This window comes from Caloenas nicobarica, chromosome Z, assembly GCF_036013445.1.
Source record: "Caloenas nicobarica isolate bCalNic1 chromosome Z, bCalNic1.hap1, whole genome shotgun sequence".
Lineage (NCBI taxonomy): Eukaryota > Metazoa > Chordata > Aves > Columbiformes > Columbidae > Caloenas > Caloenas nicobarica.
In genome coordinates, this window is record NC_088284.1 from 100556596 (window position 1) to 100580522 (window position 23927).

General features: G+C 40.2%; 1 protein-coding gene across 2 annotated transcripts; it reads right to left on the reverse strand.

Moving 5' to 3' along the window:
- Window positions 1–483: 483 nt before the first annotated feature.
- Window positions 484–22868, reverse strand: MKNK1 (MAPK interacting serine/threonine kinase 1). 2 transcript variants are annotated; one of them, XM_065656316.1, is made up of 13 exons: window positions 22785–22868; window positions 19967–20071; window positions 16503–16601; window positions 15339–15436; window positions 13801–13880; window positions 12277–12350; window positions 9459–9563; window positions 6399–6454; window positions 5727–5822; window positions 4693–4887; window positions 3905–4069; window positions 3211–3251; window positions 484–2281 (listed from the first exon to the last, which is right to left on the reverse strand). In XM_065656316.1, the coding sequence occupies exons 3-13, from the start codon at window positions 16597–16599 to the stop codon at window positions 2053–2055; spliced, it is 1236 nt and encodes a 411-aa protein (XP_065512388.1). In that variant the 5' UTR covers window positions 16600–16601; window positions 19967–20071; window positions 22785–22868; the 3' UTR covers window positions 484–2052. The 2 variants fall into 2 exon arrangements, with proteins under 2 accessions (XP_065512388.1, XP_065512387.1); XM_065656315.1 differs by having other exon boundaries at window positions 3211–3254.
- Window positions 22869–23927: the final 1059 nt, after the last annotated feature.

The window sequence follows — 23927 nt, forward strand, 5'->3', positions numbered from 1 at the left end:
AGCAGCACCGTTTACATCCCCTTTTCACACTTTCACGCTAATGCTGCTGCTCAGGCTTCTGGAGTCTGAAAGGCTTCAGGGCTCCATCCAAGAGAAGTATTTTGCATTGTGCCACCACTCCCAGCCAGACTTCAGGATTTTTGCTTTATACACAAATCAAAGGGAAGAACATGAAATGTGACAGTGCAGATGAGTTCCTGAATCCACTGGCCCTCAGCTACCTGATCTCTTACGAAAGTCAAAAAGATCACAGGATCCCTTCCAGCCCTCTCTGTGCAGTCGTATCTTAATTTAACCTCAAGAAAGCTGAGATTACAGGAGACCCTGGAGACTGATAAAGCAATGCAGCCATAGAAGAGGGAACTATGCTTAGCCTTTGGAGACTTGTCTTAAATCCAACGTCACACAGAGAAGGAAGTAATTCTCTATTTTTCTATGTCACCAAAAATCAAGAGGAAAAAAAACACACAGAACTGCCAAATGTGATAAATCCATAACTTAAAGCATTTTAATAAAAACAAAGCAAAATACATTTCATAATCTGTCCACTGGCACAATGTATAAAAATCTCTTAAATAACAACTTCAGTATTAGTCACAAAATACAGCATGTTGTACAAAAATAGCTGTATGCACACTGCTAAAAGATAATGTAAAACCACCCTGAATGAAAAGACATTCAGCTTTGACCTTTCAATTTCCAAGCGCTTGCTGGATCTGCTACTTTATTCCTTCTCATTCTGCTCGGGAGGGTTTTGTGCTGGTGCTTGGGGGCCTCCTCCTCCCCCTCTCCACACAATGCCCTGGCAAAGGGTTTCAGAAAGAGCTGGCAAGTTTAAGGTGCGTCATGTCGGGCATCTCGGTGGCCCAATTTTCACAGCTTATGTTTCAGAAAGTGCTCAACATCTGCGTCCTTGTCCACGGACACGTCACCTTGGTCACTCAAAATCTTCAGCTTTTCAGCCAGTACCCTTCCAAATTACTCTGACCCCTTGTGCACCACAGTACTAAAACTGGAAGACACGCAGCCTGAGATCACTGCAGGAGGCAGAACACAACAGCTGCAGCACCAATTTTGTACAGGTGTACCTCTGCATTCGACAATCCCAAATTATTCACACACCAAAATTCACTGAAACCTGTTCGTTCACATTAAGAACTCCAGGTAACACACACAAAAGGACCTGGAGAAATACGAGTTTACAGAAAGGAAGGTGTAACTGAGGATAGCATTAATATAGAAAAAAAAACCCACCCAGATACTAAATATAAACTGTTATATGAACAGTCTGTTATACTGTGGTCATCAGACTTAAGACTAACTGCCAGGGAAGGGGACACACACACAAAGATGAAGAACATTTTAGTTAAGAACAAAGAGATGTCAGATAAAGAAATAACACACCCCCAGCTTTCATCCCACATGCTGACACACGAACTATCAACAGGATGAAAAAGCGCCCCGGTCCTTTTCATCTGTACAAGCCTGAGTGATCTTCGCACCTTTACAGTATCATCCTCATATATTTAACGCAACGCGGGTAATGGAGACAGAAATTCACCCAGTCATCATCTTTGCATCCTGAGGCTACAGAGAGAAGGGCACTGTTGGCTGAAAACAGTGCCTGCCACTGAACGAAGCAGCAGCACCTTGGGAGATGTGCCATCAAGGAGAGCAGCCATAGGCAGGGACAGACATGAGGCTCTGCCAGCCAAAGCAAGAAAGCCTATTTTTTGCCTGATGTTTTCAAGTTTTCATTTTAAAGCATGCTGTTCTAAGAAGAAAATAAGGAAAGCTTGGTGATTTATCGCCTCAGATAATACAGCAGCAAACGCATCTTCTCCAGTTTAAAAAGATCAGCTAAATTATCTTAATGCACCAAATCTGACAGGCAAAAACATTTCCCATAAAAAGCTGTCCCCTTAAAGTTACAAGTCACATCACAAGAGCAAGCTTCTAATCAAAGAGTCAGAAGCAGAGCAGCTTTTATCAGCACTGAAAATCCAAATAAGAACATAGGCTGTTCTTGCCAATCCATAGCAGGAAAGAAATTTAAAAGGCTTTATGGGGAACTGGCTGAAAGTCACTGTTTTTGGTGGCATGCGTCATTGCTCTGCGCTTGGCGAGGCGGGACTTGGACGGAGGAGAAAGCTTCATGGAACACCCGGCGTGGGCCAAGTTCTCCTGCTCTGCGCTGAGCTCATTCTCGTGCTGAGACAACTGGCGGTTGAGGGCTATGGCCTCAGCAGCAAAAAGCGTCAGGTCTTTTGTGCTGCTGTTCCTTTCAAGGGAAAAGGAGAAAGCAGTTACAACACACACAGAGTCACTTCACCTGGTTGCCCACACGGCAGAATATCTGTTTTCAGGCAGTTTTATTTCTCCTATCAAAACATCAGCTCAGCAGGCAAAATGACCAGTTGATATATGCATCTCCCCTCATCGCAAGGACCAGCAATACATAAGAACCACTCTGGGTTTTCGGAAACAGCCACAGTTCTAGTCCTCATTCTGCCAAGAGCTCTCCATGTAAACCCAGGAAGCCACCCGAGATGCCATGCTTAATCTCTACACATTAAAAAAGGATGGGCATATGAGGCAACACTGTTTTGCTTTGGAGCACTGCAATCCCACTACAATTGCACATCTGGCTTAAGGAAATGCACTTCTGATGGGATGAACCACCTGGAATCACCAGTGGCAGACATGGAAATAAAAATGGATGTGTGACTTGGGCTCTCTGGCATTCAGAATCTACCAAACTGCTTTAAATGGGGTTTGCCCTGCTCACAGTTAAATTGATACTGTGATTACCACCACCTACAATGGAAGTAAGATATGAGCCTGTGGATATGGTGATTATTCATCCATCAGAAGGTAGTCTCTTTGGATAACACATGCCTTTGTGTCTTTTTTTCCCCCTCCTGGGCAGCAAACTGCCAAACCCATCATTGTTTCCTGTCTAAGATTAGCAGTGCACCACAGGAATCCTCTCCAATGCCTTTCCCACAAACAAGCAAGATTAGATCACAAAGATAAATCAGAGCTTTAATATTTCTGATGTTCTTAACGAAATTGGTGCTGCACATTCATCAAGTTCCACTCTCAGCCAGTGATATTACCCCCTGATTTGTCACCTCCTATCTCTCCACATTCTTTCAGTAATGATTCTTGGCCAAGTTTACAGACATTACCAAAAAAAAAAAAAATTACCTTTGAAGAACTTGAGGAGTAGGTAATCCCCTTTCAGGAGCCTGCTAGAAGAAGCAGATAAGAAAATTTAGTTACATATTAGCAGCTGGGAACCAAGCTTTCCCAAAAGAGTGATTAAAAACAGGTGACTCCCCCAAATCTTTACAATGAATTGATATTGCACATAAACTAATTCATTGTGGGTTTACAAATCACTGCTGACACATTTCATAACCCATCTCCCCTCACAACAAGATACCACAGTTTGCAGGTATAAGACTAAAGCTTTGAAAACTCTCCAGAGGGTCTATCCCTTCCTTCCTGAACTGAGAACTAAAGCAAAAGAAGTCACTGCTGTTCTTTTAAAGCTGTATCTACCAGCACCCTACATTACTGTATTAAAGAGAAACATAATAATTCGTGTACTGCAGTGCTTGGTATTCACAAGAAAGCCATTTAAAATGCATAAAGCATTAACTAAAAAAAAACAAACCACCAACCACCACACACACACAAACACTTAAAGCTTGACAACTTCATCCAAATATTTACCACACAGAGCTCCAGAAAGAATAAAGCCACAGCGTATTGTTTAAATTAATCAAGATAATAGCACTAAAACACACAATGTCTCTATTAAAAGTTTAGAGACAAGGAACAGCTTGTTTATCACTTTGGAAGAAGAATAACCCTTAAATATAAAGGGCATACATACTCCTTGAACCCATGAATGTTGCAAAACTTGAGCAGCACTAAGTCGTTCTTTGGCGTCACGAACCAGCAACTTTGAGATGAGATCTTTGGCCTCGGAGGATATATGTGACCAGTCCTTGTCAGGAAATTCATACTTGCCTTCTTGAATGCTCTCAAAAAGCTTGTTCTAGTAAAGGAAAATTTCTTTAATTTAAATAGCAACTAGAGTGCAACCAGAAGACTTCTCACTCAATTTTATCCACCTACTACGGTGGGTGACAACTGAAATCATCCCGTCACCTTATGGAGTCAGCAGAGTGACCGGCAGCTCCACAAATCGATTCAGCACATTCTAAGATGGACACGACACATTGTCTGCTGAAAACAGCTTCCCTCCACCCTGCCCATACTAGTGCAGCCAACATACTCCATTTTCAGAAAGAAAAAATTCAGGCCCTGGATGGAGACTCCCCTGGGGCTCAGCTTTTATCTGAGGAATTGTGGTGACTACCATAAACTACATCAAGAATTACAGGATACAGGACGGCAGGGTGAGGGAGAGGACACGAAGAAGCTCTGAGATCTCACACCAAGAGGACAAAGAGGCAGTTGCCAAATCTTACCTTAGAAAGAGGTATCACCACTCAGCTTCTATATTACCACCATCACTTCTCAGTGACAGCCTATCCTCCCAGATAACTGGCTGGGTTACAGACACAGCTCTTCACTGCTGGAATTATGGCAAGTCTTACACTCTAAATTCATGGGGCAAACTACACTCTCACAAATGCCCAGGACACGTGCATTCACCTGGCAAACTCTGCAGACCTCTCCTCTGTCCCAGCCACAGTCTGCGCCACAGTTGCCCACAAAAGGGGGGTAACCGCTGAGCATGATGTACAGGATCACTCCCAGACTCCAAAGATCACATCGCTTATCATAGAACGTGGCCTCCTCCGTGAAGACTTCGACCACCTCAGGTGCCATGTATTCTGCAGACCCACACTGGGAAATCGAATTCACGCAAGTTTTCAAAGGGAGGGTCAAATCAAAGCAAGACTCAAGTTCATCATTCTCCTCCCTTTATAGTAGGCAGCAGCCCTCAAAGGTTAAATGGAATTGCCAAGAGCTTTGAAACATTTTGTGAGCATACTGCATAGGAAAAAATAGCACATTTCAGATATAAGGACTACAGAGACCTAACAAAAGGCAAAAGAGCTCCTACTGTTCTTTAGCAGAATCATAAGCTGTTCCACATGAATCTGTGATCTTTTATACAGGGTCAAAATATTAATTTACATATTTCAGGTTTTTAAATCTTACCTGTTAGTTATCAGGCTTTTCAGAAAGTAAACAGGTATATCATTGGAGGCGATTTCTGTAACAGACTCCTCCAAAACTGTGAGATTAGCATAGCACTGTAGTTTTTCAAACTAGTGTCTTTTATAAAGCCACAGACTGATTACAGAACTTGCATTGCCCTTAGCGCATGGGTCTCAGCTACAGAACCCAAATATGGGGAAATGAATACAGAACTAAGGTTCAAACTCAGCCCATAATGACACAAAAAACCTTCGTGAAAAGCTTCCTCATTTGATGGGGTAAGAGACAATGTGTTACTTTCTGGCCAACAGGAGAATTAACATGATGACCTCCTGTGCTTTTGTGTATTTGTCTTATGACTAGGAAACAAAGATGGCATTTACTACACATAAAACCACTTTAAATGAACTATTGACTCCTGGTGTAGTTGCAGTAAGCCCTTTGGAAGCTCTCCTCTGTAGATAAGAAAAATTGTTTTATGGTAGAAGAGAAAAAGCATGAAGCCACAGTAGGTGTCTTACCGGCGTTGTTAATTCAGGAGTAGTTATTGGAGTACATGCACTGTTCAGCTTCACCCCACTACCAAGATCAAAGTCACATATTTTAACTGGTGATACCTAAAAACAAAGACAAAACAGTAAGAGGTCCAGAAGACTGGGACTAATGCAGTATATATGAATCCAGCACTATGTGGAAAACCCCAGGACTAAACACAAATTGTTCTAGCAGGAGGACCAGTGAAACCCAGTCTCTTACAGGTATATTCCACTCCTTGCATCTGCCTCCTCTCTCCCAGTTGCTCCCACATCCCCAGCACCTGACCCTATTACATTAATTTTGTTATGTGACACGGCAAGTGCCAGTACACGCTGGGGCACTTTGGGAACTACATGTCATGACCAGTTGGCCTGTAAACATTGCTTGTCCATCTGGGTGCTGCCTCAGAGCAGATGAGATGCTAAGCTGTAATTGCCATGCCCTCTATAAGAGCAGTTGGCTTTTTATCTCCTAGTCAGATGCTCAACATTTTTACAGCTCACAGAAGAATTTAGTCTCTTTTGGGCTACTGTTCTATTAAATATAGTTGAAGATCACTACTGGGTTCAAAAAGTCTTCAAGAAGAGAAAGACAAAATGTGAGGACTGTCTTTGGAAACCAAGTTAAAAAATACACTTCAGAGACCAGAGAGGCACCTTTTCTGGAGATTCGCACAGGATGTTTTCAGGCTTCAGGTCCCTGTGAGCAATACCTAAACGAGAGTACAAATGTTCATTAGAGAAGATACTCTCCGTTTTATTTCTCATTACCTCTCTTTATTACAAGGTGGCCTGGGAAATATTCTAGGTCTGAGTTTGCTACACAACCCTCCCTTAACGACACTGCAAATAATTGAATTTCAAAGTGTGTTTGTTAAAAGTCACTGTTGCATCTTGCTATGCCTTTATCATCCTTAAATGTACACTAGAGTCAGTCAAGCAAATAAGAACCTGCTAACACTGGAACTTTTTAGCTTAGCCCAAATTAATCATGTTAATTAAAGTTGGCTATTAAGATGACTGGCCTGTAGGAAGGTTTGTGTACACAGTTTAGACAAAATATTTTTGTGCCTTCTAAGGTAAGGTCTTTCTTTCCAAGGAGATCAACTAGTGGTTTGCTGAACTCCTACCAGCACACGCAATACCCAAAACGCTCTCCCCCGAAAAAGACCTCTGAGTTTCCAAGTGAAAATATCACCCCTTTAACAATGAGGTACATACTCATTCCTGAAATAAAATAAAAATTAAAGGGTTTGGTTGGAGATGTAGAAGATAAAGCTAAAGCAGGACAACCACATGGCTTCTACATTCATTCAGCTGCTATCGGAATAGGTAAACCCAAAGGGGAAACACAAAGTTATCTACCTGTTAAATGCACATGCAAAGATGTTGTCAAAGCAGTTCTTCAAATGCCTACACACATTTCTGGAAGTTCTCTATTTAATATGATCAAACTTAAAGGGAAGGCAGAAAATTAGAACGAAAAATCAAATTATCAGCTTGGCTATAATTTAACTGCACTTTAGCTTTGCTTAAAAAAAATTACACTCCAAGCACACTTGATACTACTTCAGAGTACAAGAAAGAAAATACCCCACCAAATTCTAGGTAAGGAAGTTTCACGTGTCTCCTCTTCAGCACACTCCACAAGACATGACTGAAAATATAACATTAATAGCACAGCAGAGCACTGATCCAAAGGAATCAGACATTTCATAATGATGCAGTTCGCATTGCTTATTCTTGGAAGATGGGAAACATGACAAATGAAGATGGCCCGTGCTGACGTGCACAGCAAGGCTGACAAAACTCCCAACAGTTGGCTTGGCTTGCAATGCGAAACCCAACAGCACTCTTTTTGTATTATAGTTTGAATTTAAATGTCTGATTATATAACACTTTATTCTGCAGTTGCACACAACACTGAGAAAAGAAAATAACTGCCTTTAAACACTCCTCTAGTGGATTATCAGCAATAAAGCACAAATATCCCAAGTGGGTGCAAGGCAGTAGTATCATCCAGCTGAGTTTTAATCTACTCCTGGAAAAAGAATTAGTTATCACCATTCAAATTTTTAAGGTATCTAGCTATAGCATTTCACCATTAAGCTGTGCAATAAAACTGCTTTAATTTCCTGTTTACTGTAGTGTTCTCTATGCTACTTACTAATTATTTTAATTTCACACGGAAGAACCATAAAGAGAACAACGAAATGAAAGGGGAGGTTGTTGTAGTCGATTCTGCAAGCCACATTCCCACTGCACCAATTCGCAGCTAACAAGAAAGAAAGTGGACTGTTGCTCTAAAGGCATTTTAATGATCACTCCCCTCTTGTTCGGGGAAAAGGGAATTAAAACTAAAAGCTGAGAGAGGACTACAGAAAGATATTAGCTGAGTCAATGTTAAACTTCCTTGAACACCACCCCAAGACTTTCAGCTGTTAAGCAACCTACTACGGCCCTAACACATCAAATACATATTTCTCCACACATTCAGCTTAAGTTTTCTGTTCCTTATTTGCTCCATATCTCAAAGTCAAAATCTTCTAAACACAGGTATTCGAAGAGTACATTCTCTGCAGGTTTAAAGACAGGCTATGGAGATTACCAAAAATCTTAATCCAAACTCAGTCTGTTTCCACATTCAAATTAATTTCTCATAACATAGTCACAACATGTGACAGGATCCATATTCCTCCGGTTTACCACTTTCTTCACTCCTTGTGCATTGCTACACTTTTCTTTTTGACAGGTTCAACCTGTCAAGGTGCCAATGCTGTGATTCCAACGAGCATATAAGCAGTCCTGTGACTTGCAAATAAAGCCTACAATTAAACATTTATTGAACTAGGGCCATTACTAAAAAACTCAGACAGCAAATGTAGATCTGCTGAGATCTACCAGACTAATCAGAATGTGGAAATATAGAGAAAAATTTATCAAAATAAATCATAAACATAGCCTCCAATTACATGCCATTTTATTCAGAGGTAGTTACTGTAAGATTAAATGAAGCTGCTTAATCTGTGCCAGGCCAGATAATCATGACACAGGAAAGATTTGAAAGGTATCTACCACATTCAACATGAACATATACTCTGGGATGACCATAATACACGCAGATATTTTGAAATGAAACAAAACTACTCCCCAAGCAGAAAAAGCAGCAGGAAAACATTTTAATGTAAAAGAACTCTCTGCAAACAGAACTGCTTTTAAATCTGAGCAAATCCCTAATGAAATGAGGACACCTTCAAACAAGGACTATGGTTCACTTGTAGGTCTCTCAACCCAACAGTGGGGGCCTAAATGTGGAGACCAAAAACTACAAAGAGGTCTTGTGACCAGCAGAAATTCTGGGTAAATACAGGAAAAGCATCTTTGTAGACCTGGAAAAGGAGGAAATTGAAAAGAATATTAAGACCCTTCTGAGTAACCTTTACATGGTGGCTTAGGTAACAAGCAAACAGATTCAACCCTAATGTTAATTCTCCCTGGATACCAATTTAACTTTTCTTCTCCAAAAGGCTATACCATCCTAACACAGCTGATTATGATTTCACAGATGAAAATAATATTATAGAGGAAAACAGCATAAATCATGTGGCTTTGCTGTAAATAGAAATGCTAGCAAAGGCTGACTGCTTGCAGCTAAAATGTGCTCCATAATCTAAGTTACGATATCAACTAGTAAAGATGGAGACAGCCTTCCCTTACCCTTTGTATGAAGAAAATCCAGAGCAGAGGCAATATCTCTCACCACTTTGCTGGCTTCTCGTTCATTGAAGTGCTTCCGCTTTTGTATATGGGCCAGGATTGAACCTGTAAGAATAACAAGTGAAAGGGAAAAACCTTAGTATGAATGCTGCCTGGGCTCAGAAAAGGCTTTGTCAATACAAGGGTAAAAATGCAATAGCCACTACCAGTCTGACATAAAGGGAGAACTGATCTCAGTGTGAACAGGGCCAGAAGTAATTTAGAAAAAGTTATTTGCAACTAACACTCCGTCCTAGTATGTTTATATGGCAGAAACTGAAGTGTCACAACCCCATGTTTTCATGTGAAATTAGCCTTGGAAAATAATGATAAACTAGTGCCAAGTATCACGAATCCATAACCTAATTTCTCATATTTTACAACAGCCTTTCACAGTGGGCAACTTCCATGGATCAAAGAGGGGAATAACTAAGAAGAAAAAGGTTCAGCTGAGCAGCTTCAATACTTAAGCACGCTAGAACATATTATAGTTCTCAAACTCTGCAGTCCTCTAGTTTGGGCACAGCATGAAAGGCAATCACTTTTTACTGTCCCAGCATGACTGGTCTGTTTTCCACACACTGTGAACAGTAGAGACTTGGTAACAGTACCAGTAAAACTCAAACATCAGCTAAGGGCATACACAACACTTCGGCAAAACCCACATACCCCCAGGTCACAGGTGGCCACGCTCAAACTAACCCTCCTCGTTTTGTGTAATGTGGCAATCGAAGCCCTGCGCTGAAAGTCAGGCATATACTTCATCTCAGTACCATCAAATAAAAAGACGTTCTACCTTTAAATACACAGTAAAATTCCCACTGACATGAAGGTAAGGCTCATACACTGACTTGAGGCAAAATTTGCCCAGGGACATGAAATCTGACAAACGACCTCTCAAATACAAACATATTGAAGGACTGGTAGCTTGCAGGCAGAGCTCCACTGGTATCCCTTTAACAAAGGATAAAGGGAGGTTTGATTCCTCACCTTCTTTAAGTGAATTCCATCAATCTTCTCATAAGATTAAAAATGTCTTTTAAAAAACTCAATTAATTCTAGCCCACAGAGATCTGAGCCCACTACACAGCCTTACTACCATCTTTCATTTTCTAACCCAGACAGGTCTATTTACAAAAGCAATCAGGCAGAGAAAATTCAAGAAGTAACTGCCACTTGTTATTAGCCCCCAATACAGTAAATATTTCATATCTCAGGTGATTTAATTTTTATTCTTCAGTTCTAGACGTGGAAGGAAACATCTCCTTCTCTATTGTGGTAATTCCTATTCTTACACGGTCAATGCTGCTGTCACTCCTCCACAGCAAGGATTCAGAAAGGAAACAGGAAAGCACTCAAAAAGAAGATGGACAGACAAAAGACTCTTCAGATATGCAGAGATATGATGAACAATTCTTCAGATATGCAGAGATATGCTGTGTCAGATGGGTGGAGGAAAGCCACCATGGACCAGGTTATCAGGTTTCAAACACAGGTTTCCCTTGCCAAAAACAACACTTCCTAGCTTGCTACAGAGTTTAAAAGGTTTTCCTGGTATAGTTATTTACACCTTTAGAAAGTAATAATGTTCTTGAATGTTTCCATCCCTGTGGAAAAGACCCCAGACTTTGCAGGAAACAATACTGAGCCACCTGAAGTGCTCATTCCACTCAGCAGGTTTATTTCAGATTACCCTTCTGAATAGGCCTGATGTTCCAAACTCTCTCAGATAAGAATCATATCAATATCAATGAAAACACACTCCACAGTCTCACAGTCAAAGAAGAGGGTTAACTACTGGGAGGATGTGCAGATGAGAAAAGAGGCAAATGTAGATTCATCCCAGTAGAGCCCTATTATAGCTAATTTGTCAGTGAAGTCTGTGCATTAAGAAGAACAGCATTAGAGGAAAGCACAACGAAATGATGTAGTAATTTTAAGGGAAGCTAAACACAAGCTTTTACTCAAGAAAAAAAATATATCCTCTTTTTAAAAAGTTCTGCATCTATAATAAAAGAATTTGTATTTCTTGCACATATGGTTTCCTACTGAAAACCTTCTTGACCAGTGACAACAGATGATGTCCTGTGGGCAGAAGTGTACTTCTTCAGAAACTCAGTTTTTCTTTAAAGGGTGGACGACACTTTCAACTCATGGTTTTGCACAGCCCTCCAAATTAATGCATATTATAATTATGCTCAATGCAGACAAATGCAAAAAAGTCCACAAAGTGTTTGATGTAGCCTTCTCATTCCCCAGGGGAGTGTTACCTGCTGGAGATGAGTGACCGCAGACGCTCACTGCATTTGCCCTCAAACAGCCACAGGCAGGCTGCTTCACAACTACAGCAACCCCCGGCAGAAGATGTTTTTTTGCAACAGTGCTCCATGAACTTCAGGAAACAAAGTCAATCCTACACCAATGGAAAATGCTACCAGAGTATATAGATGCTGTACCAAGATCATGCATAATAACCTGACATACTGTGTGCCTGCCCTTGCCTGAAGATGCTGTGACCTACTAACTATATTCCAAAGCTTTCACTTGAACAGAGCAGACATTTCCATCGCTTAACCACAGAAAGGGATTGCAAATGTATAATGAGATCCATCAATATTCGAGAACAACCATACTTCTAGCTTTGTATATTACTTCCTCTACTACTTCGTCTTAAAATTCTCAAGCATTTAAAATAAGTTCTTAATTTTCTACTCTAAAACACTAAGACAAACAGGACCAAGACAATTCGGTGAACAAAGGCACAGTTACTGCACGGTACCTCCTCGCAGCTTCTCAAAGACAAGGTAGTATCTTGTGTCATCTTCAAAAAATTCTATTAACTCCAAAATGTTCCTTTAAAAAAAGAAAAAAAAAATAGAAGTAGAAGAACTAGGCATTAATTATAAACAAAACAATGAAGAGTTTCCACATGGATAATTAGGAAGAGCCAGAAGTAACAAAAAAGAAGAGTGCTAATTAAACAAGTTGCTTTGGTTGCCTGTGGCATTAAAACCACAATTCCAAATCACACTGAAATTTAAGTAGGGGAAAGAGGCCAAACATCAAAATCAGATAGGACTGTGAAACAGTTCTGCTACTGTTCAATTGACAAGAAGATAACTGGTAATAGGTTGTATTTAATAATTTAGAACATTGCATTTGTGCTGAAGGCAAGAACAACAAGAAAATTAAACTGGCATTCTTTCTCTCTACAAATCACAAGGCAGAACACACCGGGCTCAGCGCAGACAGGCATCTGTCAGCATGACATTAAACCCAGTGCATTAGTTACCGTTTTTAGATTAACTCCTGTTTAGTGTACAGACTTTGCAGTGTAACACAAACACCACTTGATGCTTTGAGAATGCCAAACATGTAAGTCAGGCTTTTTTTTATATTTAAGGTACACGCAAAATCCAAATTCCGCATATGGTCACAAGACCTTGAGTTTTTCCATCAGTTAGGTACTGGATGACCATATACTCTTAACCACACACAGAACAAAGATATAATCTGCTCCTCTATAGTACAACTCAAGCCTGAGTTCGGTAAACAACTTTGTTTTTAAATTATCTTTAAGTGTTGTACTAAAAATTTGTAAAAAAAAAAGTTCCATATGAGCTACACAACTGTATTATAGATAACAGCTCTTGTACAGATGTCTCTGTTAATCTAGAATGTAAAGGAGTAGTTTCAGAACTGGCTTAAACTCATCCCAGAGCACGCTCCCACTGGCTGCATTGCCTTCCTCTCTTTTTCAGACAGGAGTAGCAGCTTTCAAGTTGCTTCATCCTGTGGCTACGTGAAGTCAGCACACATCCAAACAAAAACTAAATTAGCTTTTGGCTGACCTAAGAGTTCCAGTGCAAAAGCAGGAAGGCTGACACAAAGAGGAGGACAAACCACACATGAAGGAAAGGAACAGCAAGACTTCCTCTCGAGAGCAGCTGGTATCAGGTCAGCTTTTGCTGATGGTGCAATCACAGGGGAGAGTGTCAAAATGTTAATTCCTCATTCGGACAAAAGCCATGCATCGCTGAAGCATATTCAAGCTACACTGACCTAATTGCTAATTGAGTTGTATGACTTTTAATTTGTAAATATTTCCCTATATTTCCTAGGTAAGCAAAGGGGAAATTCATACTTCTAATAGGTCAGGTCTGAATTTCAACCGGTTTTAAGGAGACTACTGCAAAGCTCCTAAGCTAGTCACACATAAGAGGCTTAAAAAATTGAAAAAAAAAATTAGGATACTTCATATAAATAAACAGTCACACACACCCCCATTAAACTCCATACTTACTTGTTACCTTGACACTGGTACAGCGTTTCTATTTCACGAAAAACCCGACTCCGACTATGCCCAGCATTTTTTTCAATAATCTGTGGAAAGAGTTAGAGCTCACATTTGAAAAATTACTGCATGGACTGTACGTGTGGCTCTGGAATTAGTTAACTGACCTAAAGCTTGAATCTCAGGCACACCCACCAGAGAGAAACACTGCATATTTGCTTGTTTAATTTCTCATCTGTCATTTACATACAGTGTCAGCAAAACTCTGGAAGGTACTCAAAAAGACAAGAAAAATGAGGACAGGAAGAGAAGAAAGGAAATAAATCCACATGTTACACAGTCACTGACCAGTTACCACGAGCTTTTTCTTGCATCATTTTAACTCTGCAATATCCTTTTGAGTTCTAACCAAAATGGATTTGAGTCACGTCAGACACTGAACAGTCAAAAAGAAGAGATTTGTCATTATAGGCATTTAAGTAAAAAGTACTAAGCCCACCACAAAATGAGAGTTTTGTTCATAGTGCAAACTTCATGGAGACCACATAACAAGACCTAATGTATTAATGAAAAACCTACATTCAATCTCAGAGCCCTCCTGTACTGGCATCAGAAGTCACCTTCCTTCACACACTCCTCAGGCTGAAAGAGGACAAGGACAAGCGCCTTTCACAGAGGCCGAGACTGAATGTTTGCTACGTGAACTGAAAGCTCATGACATTACCACAAACACTACCACCATCTGTATCCAGTATCAGTTTCTCATTTTCACAGCCTGAGTTCTCCAGTACAGAATGGGCAGCTATTCACCAGTACTACACGGGACTTGGTATCTGATCATGTCTAATTCATAATGTAGTGATTTGTTTATTACAGACTTTCAACTTCAACGAGTCTACGAAGTACACACAAAACTGTAGCATCTACAGGACAAGATTTTTAAAGGGGCTTAAAATTTTGTGCCTACAGTTTTTGCAAATGAATCAAGCATAAGGCTTTCCTGTTGCTATTATTTGTGTTTGTAATTAAACGGGGGACTCAGGACAACTACAAGTCTGTAAATGGGCCCTAACACTTGATATAATGGTATTGCAGAAGTTTCACCTCTATCAAAAAATAAGAGACAGCTTTACATGAACTAATGGCAGTAACTGATGCTCTCTGAACTCAGAGCAGCATTCTCATAAGCTTCCATTATTTGGTAGGCCATGCTAGATAAGGACTCTGCCTCTTCCACAAGACAAGATAAAAACCGGTAGGACTACAATCAAACCAGGACATAAGAGGAAAGCTTGCCCTGAGATGTAATCATCACATGGTCATTTATTGTTTGTGAATTCTATCTGTGGCTGATATACCAATTTGCTCCAGAGGCACAATACTTTAGATGACAGATATTTCAGCGGCTATAAAGCAGGCTCATTTCAAGCATCGAAAATTTTCAAAAAGCTTTTGCTATTACCCACTCTATTACAGATTCTCACTGATACTAGAAGGGAAAAGACATGTTCTAGACAGAAATTATGTTGCTTTTATTCTATACTTACTTTTACTGCATATTCTTTCCCAGTTTGGAGGCTGACAGCACCCTGAACTTTGGCATATGCTCCCTCACCAAGAAGCTCAGCAGTCAACTTGTACAAGTCTGCCAAAGAAATCCAGCAGAAAGGACCATTAGCCATTTCAGTGAATAATATCAAGACAAGCATCCCTCATATGACAGCAACTGAAAAAATTCCCTTGGTAATGAAGACAGAAAATAGATTTATGCAGTATTACAGTACATATGCCAGCCTTAATTAGGTCTCATTTTTCACTTCCTCCCCTTCAAGTTCCAGGAAAATGTAAAGTAGACTACATTCCAGCATCAAAATTACAACTTTGTTCATACAAGACACATTTTATAACTCAGCAATTGCTAGGACCTCATCCATCTTCCCTGTCTTCATGTAAAACTCAGAACCAATTTTTTCAGGTGGAAAGCATTTCACTCCTTGATCAGAAAATGCCTACCACGCAAAATCTACTTGCAGAGATAATGTCTTAAGAATCATAGAATGTCCTGAGTTGGAAGGGACCCACAAGGATCATCGAGTCCAACTCCTGTCCCTGCACAGGACAACCCCACAGGTCACACCGTGTGTCTGAGGGCGTTGTCCAGTCTCTTCTTGAACACTGTCAGGTTGGGGCTGTGACACCTCCCTGGGGAGCCTGTTCCAGTGGCTCCAGCACCCTCTGGGTGAAGAACCTTTTCCTAATGTCCAACCTGAACCTCCCCTGGCACATCTTCCTGCCATTCCCTCGGGTTCAAATTGAAATTTGTAGGTTTAAACCTAGAAGACTGCTACTGTCTTGATTTGCAATGTACCTTACAATGCTACTTGCCTACTGAGAAGTCTTATACAGGTCAGCTTTGCCGCACTGAACTCTATTTTACCTACAATGCTTGACAGTATTTGTCCTCACATCTATTCAACCAAAACATTAAAAACCAAAACAAAACAACAACAACAGATTATGAAGATTACGAATAGGACTCGGATTTCACCACTCAGAAGAAAGAGAGACTGAAAACCCAAACATAGGAGATAAAGAAAAACAGAAATGTTAACTTATAACATTTGCCAAAGAGCAATGTTTAGCTAAGAAAACAGAGACCAGCAGAGGGAAAACAGACCATTACAATTAAAAGCTTAGAAGTCACCACCAACCTTCAAACTTCCCAGGGACATGATCTGTGGCTCTGGTTCTTTTCTTCTTTTTCCTTCTCCCACTGTCTGCTATGGGGAGAGGCTGACTGCTGACCATCTCTGTGTGGCAGAATATAAAGGTGCCTTTAACACACAATCAGTTACTTTAGGAGAAAATGAACATGCTTTTGTATGCTCATGTTCTTAAGCTAGCCAAAAGTTTCTCTGTTTGTCTTCATCACAGGCTGCCATCTCTCCCCCAAATATCAGAGGAAACCTAAAAAGACAATTTGAGTACTAATTAACAGGTCTGGGGAGGTTTGAGAAACAAAGGTAAAAACGGAAGAAAATTATGCGCTTACACTCCTCTCACAGCACAGTATGGCAAAGCATGGGAATAACCTTGTCAACAACCACCATGAGCTACTCACAACAACGCAGACCCTGATGCAAGACAGGATTTACAGTCCTCAACAGTGGCACTATTCTTTGAGCTACTCTACTGTTTTACAAGTAGATTTTTTGAAGTCAGCTTAATAAAAAGAGCTTCCAAAACAGGAGGAAGGTGTGGAGAAGTTTCAAACCCAGTGAACCAAAGCAACCACAGGAGTTAACAGGTCAAAGGAACAACCTAAGAAAAAAACCCACCACATTTTTCACAGAACCATGATGTGCCTTTCTAAACCACAGACCAGCGGACAATTACGCTCCAAAACAAGCAGTGTTTGTGGCATTTAGATATTTTTTTCCTGCATTACTAGCTGCAGCTATTACAAGAGCTTAGTCAGAGATAACAATTCAGTGATGCAAGATAAAATGGCAGAAAAAGAAAAAAAAACACTTGCATATTCTTATGGAAGGCCTAAATAAAAACATCATCATACACTTTCTCTGCCAGAGACTGCTTTGCACAGCTAACGGATCTCCAAAAACATTAAATGATTACACATCATACTCCCATGAGCACTTCTCCAGAACATCGGTCACATCCTGCCAAGTTGGCCCTAGCACTTAAAAATCATGGCTCAAAGTTTTTAGCAAAGCACTGCCAAGACTTTTTACAGCCAGGAGGATTTCTAAGTAAATTCACAACTAAAGATCTTGTACTACAGGAAAAACTAAATCCCTCGAAACAGCGTAATTATAAGAACATTGGTAATGAAAGAAGAGCAAGCTCTAGAAACAACAACAAAGTTTTCTGGCAATTCCCCTTTAACAGAGAACCTTTCTGAATAGCAGTTTTTCTGCCTTCCACTGTTTCTAAAGTACTCTTAAAACACAGGAGAAACTCCATGGCAGAAAATATTATACAACAATCTACCAATACACACAATACATTCTTTGCTTCATTGTATTTTTCTTGTCAATATCTGTCAGTAATAGCTATTATGAATGTCATTTAGAACTACGCCTTGTCTGAAAAATTAAGACAAGTGATGTTTTGCAAGCCCTTTAACAACTTACTGAAACACTTAAACGCATCACTCAAAGCCTCAAGACAATAGCAAATCCTCATTTTCAAGTCTTAACCAGAATTAAGGAATCATCACAATGGATGACGTATGTGAGTTCTTAAACACAATGAGAAATACAAAAGCATACATTTTACCAACTTCTGAAGCAACAGCTTCTTTGTAACTCAAACTGACACCTATACAGTTTTGAATTTTAACATCAATAGAAGACTAGCCTTTGACAGCAAGTTCCAGTTCTCCCCAATTTTAATTCAGCCTGCATGAGAAATTTTTCAGAATGGGGATTGAAATGACACATATGAAGCTGCTCAGAGATAGAGCTGGTCTGCTTGAAGGAGGCACTTGATTTCCAGAAGGTGACAAGTCATTTTAATGACTCGACCTTCTTCAGGTAAACAAGTCATACCTAGACAGGTTCTATTCTATTTCAACTACTACACAGAGACTAAAAATTATGCAAAAAGACAGGGGAATCTTGCTTCTCAGCACAGCTGATGTTGTTTCTTCACAACCCTCTCCTGCACTCTACCAGTTAGCTATGATATTTACAGTCTAGTGTTTAATAACTCACTACATTATTTCAATTCCCTTTAGTCTGACTCAATTCCTAAATTACAGAGAACTGCTTCCTTGAAACCAGGAAGTTCATTAGTCATATATACAGAAATCAAATTACTGAAAAGTTGATGTTTTCAACCTATGGTCTCAACCACATTTGCTATCAGACAGGCATGAAATGTTTGCTGTATTAGATTCTTATTACCCTTCTAGTCTGTTATTTCACATCACCATGTAATATACTTCTGTCAACACAGCTTTTCCTTTAAAGGTATTACAGCTTCATTCTCATTATTCACTTTGTTATAATGAGCTGGTACTTCAGTAACAGCTGGTATGACAAGAAAATGCCTTTAGCCCAGCCAAATGCTTTAGAGGTTTTTTCAAGCTTTCAAATAAATGCTTGTTTTTCTATGGCTGTATATCGAGAGGTTTTGATGACACTGCAAGACAGTGCGCCTGACCCACGCAAGCAACACTGAGGAGTTTTGTGTACTGCAGGACTCCTCGGGTGACAAGGACACTGTGGGCTCTGAGGAAGCTCAGCCTGCCAGACAGAAAGCTCAGAGACTGGATGAACTGCTCTGCAGGAAAATGGCCCATGGACACATAAGGTCCAAGACAAATGTTTAACTGTTGTCATTTTACAATGCGGCCTGAAGCGCTGAACCTCTGCTTCCACCAAACCAACTTGTCCACCCACTTCATAATCTATTCCAGTTGAGTGCAGGGAGGTGGGAGTAGAACAGCACTTTGGTGTTCAGAGCAGACATGGCAAACCCTTCATAAAGGGCATTTCTTACATGTCTCTCGACCATAACACTCAGACTGTTCTCTAAGAGGCTACTGTCTGACTAGCAGTGTGACAAAAGCTGAAGAAATAGGGAACAGTTCAAATTCTGATCTGCCCTCCTCCTCCTGCCAGGTCAGGATTATTGCCCACAGGATAACGTAAACCAGCAAAATCCATACTGCAATCAAAAAGAGAGCAAGCTTCCGTCTTAGCTGCAGTTTTGTTGGAAGTCCTGTGTTTTATTATCATCATTGTAATTCAGTGTTCAGGCAATATTTAACATACACATTATTCAGAGCCTGTGTGGGAAGATATAGTTACAGCCTTTACCTTTTGCTATTGTGGCCTCTATAACTATCTTCAAAAGGATGAACAAAAACACACAGCATAAAGACAACTTGCAAACAATGCCAAGCGAAGAAGAAGAAAAGGAACAATTACTACAAGTTTCACTTCACCCAGACCTTAAGTCACTTTTCACCTTGCTTTCTAATGCTGCATATACAAATATGCCAAAATCTACCACCCAGACGTAACTCCCCTCTCATTCTAATCTGCTTCCCAAAGGAAGGAAGGGTATATTTAGAAAACAAGCATACACATGTACAGGAAACACTTGGAGAACACAGCACAGATGCCTTTTTCTATTAAGAAGATACCTTGTTTGTGCGTTTGAATTCAACAGAAGAAAGCAGTTTAAGCAGAGTCTGGGCACTACTGCGCACTTCAGAACTGGGTCTTGCTGGAGCCAGGTTGTTCTGCAGCTGAAAAGGAACACAATCATATTTACATTCAGAAATCACATAAACATTGCTACATATATTCAGGTAGCACCCAGAGTTCTTGCTGTTATACCACTGGAGAATCATAAGTTTAGATATAAAATACAGAATTACTCTTAATGGACAAGAATTATCATACTCCTAACCTAGATCAATACTCTGCCAAGACAGAGCATCACAACTACAGCCATAACAGCACCACATTAGAGCATATCTTGAAATCGATCTTGAAGGCAGCCAAACAGGTTCCAACACAACATGAGCATAAGAAAGCGTCTTCCACAGCTGAAAATCATCTCCTGAGAACAGGTACCACTAGTACTGAATTCACTCCTAACAAGTAGCAAACAAGGCAGTGATGTTCAGGTAACACCGTCTGAAGAAAAGAAGAATCAGGAGCCTCAAATAAAGCCTTCTGTGGATTCACAGAGGACAGCCACAACCCAGAATTCAATAGATGAAACAAACTCCAAGTTGATGTGGTGGCACAGGATGTTTTCAGACCACTGAGGTGGTACCTAAACAGCTGCAATTACAAAAATATTACTGCCCCACAGATACTGCAAAAGCAAAGGCTTTTTATTCAGACCAAATAAAAGAACACCAAGGTCTCTGATGAGGCTTCTCTAATTGAGATTTTGAAATACTGTTTTCTATTTTGACTAACTGAACACCAACAGGTAGACCAGTCTGCACCTTCTGAACAGTATCCAACATCTCTGTTGATTTACACTTATTTTCAAAACCATTGTTTACTTGTTCAAACAGCTAGTGACAGATTCAGTAAAATAGTGAGGCATGAATAAGTCCCTTGATTCCACAAGCATGACATACCTATGACTCTCAGACTTTAGATGTAAAAATGTGTGCTTACCCCTCCTCTCAAAAAAAAAAAAAAATATACACACACCACTTTAAAGTTTCAGACAATCAAAGTTTTGGACAAACAAAATAGAAACAGACTTCAGTCTCATTTTCCTCCCAGCTCTGTTGCTCACATCATTCTTGGACCTTCCCTTCTCCAGCAACACTTCGGTTCCTGTAGATGTGGCTCATAATGAAACAGGACTCACTCAGCAGGTGCTGACTCTGCCGACACTTGCTAGTTGCAGGAAGCTCAGGATAATCAAAGCTACCTTCATAAAGTGACTACGTGGCCATTAATTGTGCTTGTAATGTTACAGATCAAGAGAAACACAATTTGAAGAGGAAGGATGTCCAATTCTTTACGACAGCCCTGTGTCAAATACAGAGGCAGATTAATACTCATTCTGTATTCCATCAAGTAAGATTATTCATTTCAAATTGTAAGAAGTGGCTATTCTTACAGGTCATTCATGTTTACCATCTTGCCATAATTCATTCTTAGCTGTCAGAGTTAGCTTCTCATCCTGCCTACAAGAAAACCTTTAGTATCATTTAATTCATTAATCTGAATTATCCATGAAGGAAGAGGAACCTAAAAACCTTCCAATATCTTCCCAATAAGACACAGGAGCATTAAGATTTTAAAATGAATGCCCAAAAGTCCACAGGAAGCCTGAGCGACCTGCTTTCATAAAAGAGCAAGTCTGAGAAAAAAAAAATATCCATTTTGCCATATCACAGGCATGACTGTAACACCTACACAGAACAGCTGACACCATCCTTCTAAAACCCTTCACTCTGTAGGAAGGGTTACAGCAATCTTTTTCTTTACCTCTGTACTTCTCTTCGCGATTCCCTTCTGTCTCACTTTTACAAGACCAGAGCCTTATCTTCTATCTACGCAAGTTGCAGAGTCTTAACTTTTCGTACTCCCAGGTAGCCACTTCCCTTGCAAACTAAGCATGGGGTTTCTGAGGTTCTGAGTCAAACCCTCCAGCAATGGGTGGATCTCACTGTGCAGGATAGCACAAAGTTATTTCAAACAGATTCCTCCCACCCCAATTTATTACTCCACCATGATTATTACTGAGGAAGTAGGGAGAACCTTAATGGAGTGGAGAGCACACAGCATTCCTTTTCCTCTCCTGTCAGGAGAAAATAGCATATTTTAGCACACATGCTGTAGACATGAGATATTCTGCTGAAGTGTGCCTGTGCTTACATAGACACACATGCATGTCTTTAAAAGCATTAGTTATCCTTCAGAATAATAGGGAAAGAACTGTTATCATCCCCACTGGAAAGACAATAAGGCAAACAAGACAAGTGTGCTGACCCTGTTGTGAGTAAACAAATAAGGGTAACAAGAGAGACTGAAGATGGCTTAAAAACATACAGTAATCTTTCTAATTTCTTTTTCTAGGATAACGTGCATCTGAGGCAGCCGCGTGGATAAGAGGACATAAGGTGTAATATTTCACAGGGCTAACAAAAAAACCCACGAATGGTAAGCCTTGTCGGGAGCAATATGGCACACACTGGCTATTGCACTAAGGACTCTCTTTCCTCCTTCCACACACAGCAGTCCAGCCAAACAAGGTATTTAATGCTACTGACCACCAGCAGACGATGCATATTTACGAGCTTCCATCACAGTGCAGCAAGAATTTAGCTGCAAAATTACTTTAAACTCCAGATCACACATATTCTAAATGAGAAAAGTCCTTGCAACAGTACTTTGACTCAACTATTCAAAGCTTCTGTAAGCCCTAGAGCCCTTTGAAATCAAGGAGATATACAGAGCAAATAAGTTCTGAGGACCACTTACTAAATAGTAAGCCGCTTACTCTCTTCTACATCTGATGGCATCAACAATTCACAGAAGACTGTCTCTGCATCGCCAGCTAGCTCCCCTAACCCCACTCAGCTCCTTTGCTAATTTTCAAGTCTAAACCAAAGAGAAAAAACTTTTTAGAAGACAACTTTTAATTTCATACAGATACAAGATAAGCATTTCCTGTTCTTACTCCACACCCCACAAATGATCAGATAATGACATTTGTCACTGGAAAGAAAGCTACACAACACACTGTCATATTAGCAAGCAGAATTGTTTGGAGAAGTTAATCTAAGTGTGTTTTTAAAGTCTGAAGCAAGACTGATTTTTCTTCTTTTTCCCCCTCTGTACTTTCAACTCTAAAAGTAATAGTCATTAAATTCCATTGCATTTTCACATTTCATATGACACGAAATTTGTACCAGTTTGTTTTAACATTTGTTACCTAGAGATAGTGGAAGGTGCGAAGAAATTACTCATAGTAGTAAATACCTTTTCGAAAACACCAGGGAGTACTGATACAGCGTTCATACCAGGAAATAATGTAATGATGGACAATATTCAATGTTGAGACTCTGTCTACTGTCCAATGAACCCAAATCCATTTTAACTGGAAGGCTACCAATACCAAAACCAATTACCTTTACAACTGCAGCAGAAGAGGTTCAGCTCCACAAGTGTATTTTGCCTCGCTTCCATCCAGCACCTGGAAGGCATGAAAAGCAGCTGTGTTTTGAAAAAAATGCCGAACTGCAGTTCATCAAAGTTATCAGAAGACATGGCAATCTTCCCAAGCTAATTGTGAGGCATAAATTTGCACCAAAAGAGGCTTTTATAAGCAGCGAACTCATAACAAGGGAAAAAAAAAATATATATATATATATATATCTCTCAAAAGGTTGGTTAATTTCTAAACAAATCTGAGGCTTGGTGAAGAAGTGCCGGTGGTGTCAGGGCGATGGGCTGAAGCCAGAGCCGAGCTGCCAGCAGGGCTGAGCCACTGCCCTGTGTTGGCTTCTCTTCCCTCTGAACCGCCTCGCAAGGTCACCCTGGTCGGGATAACACATCCCGGGAAGGATAAACTAAACCTAGATGGATTTTCAGTGTTCCCACAGGTCCAGGGGTCTCATCGTT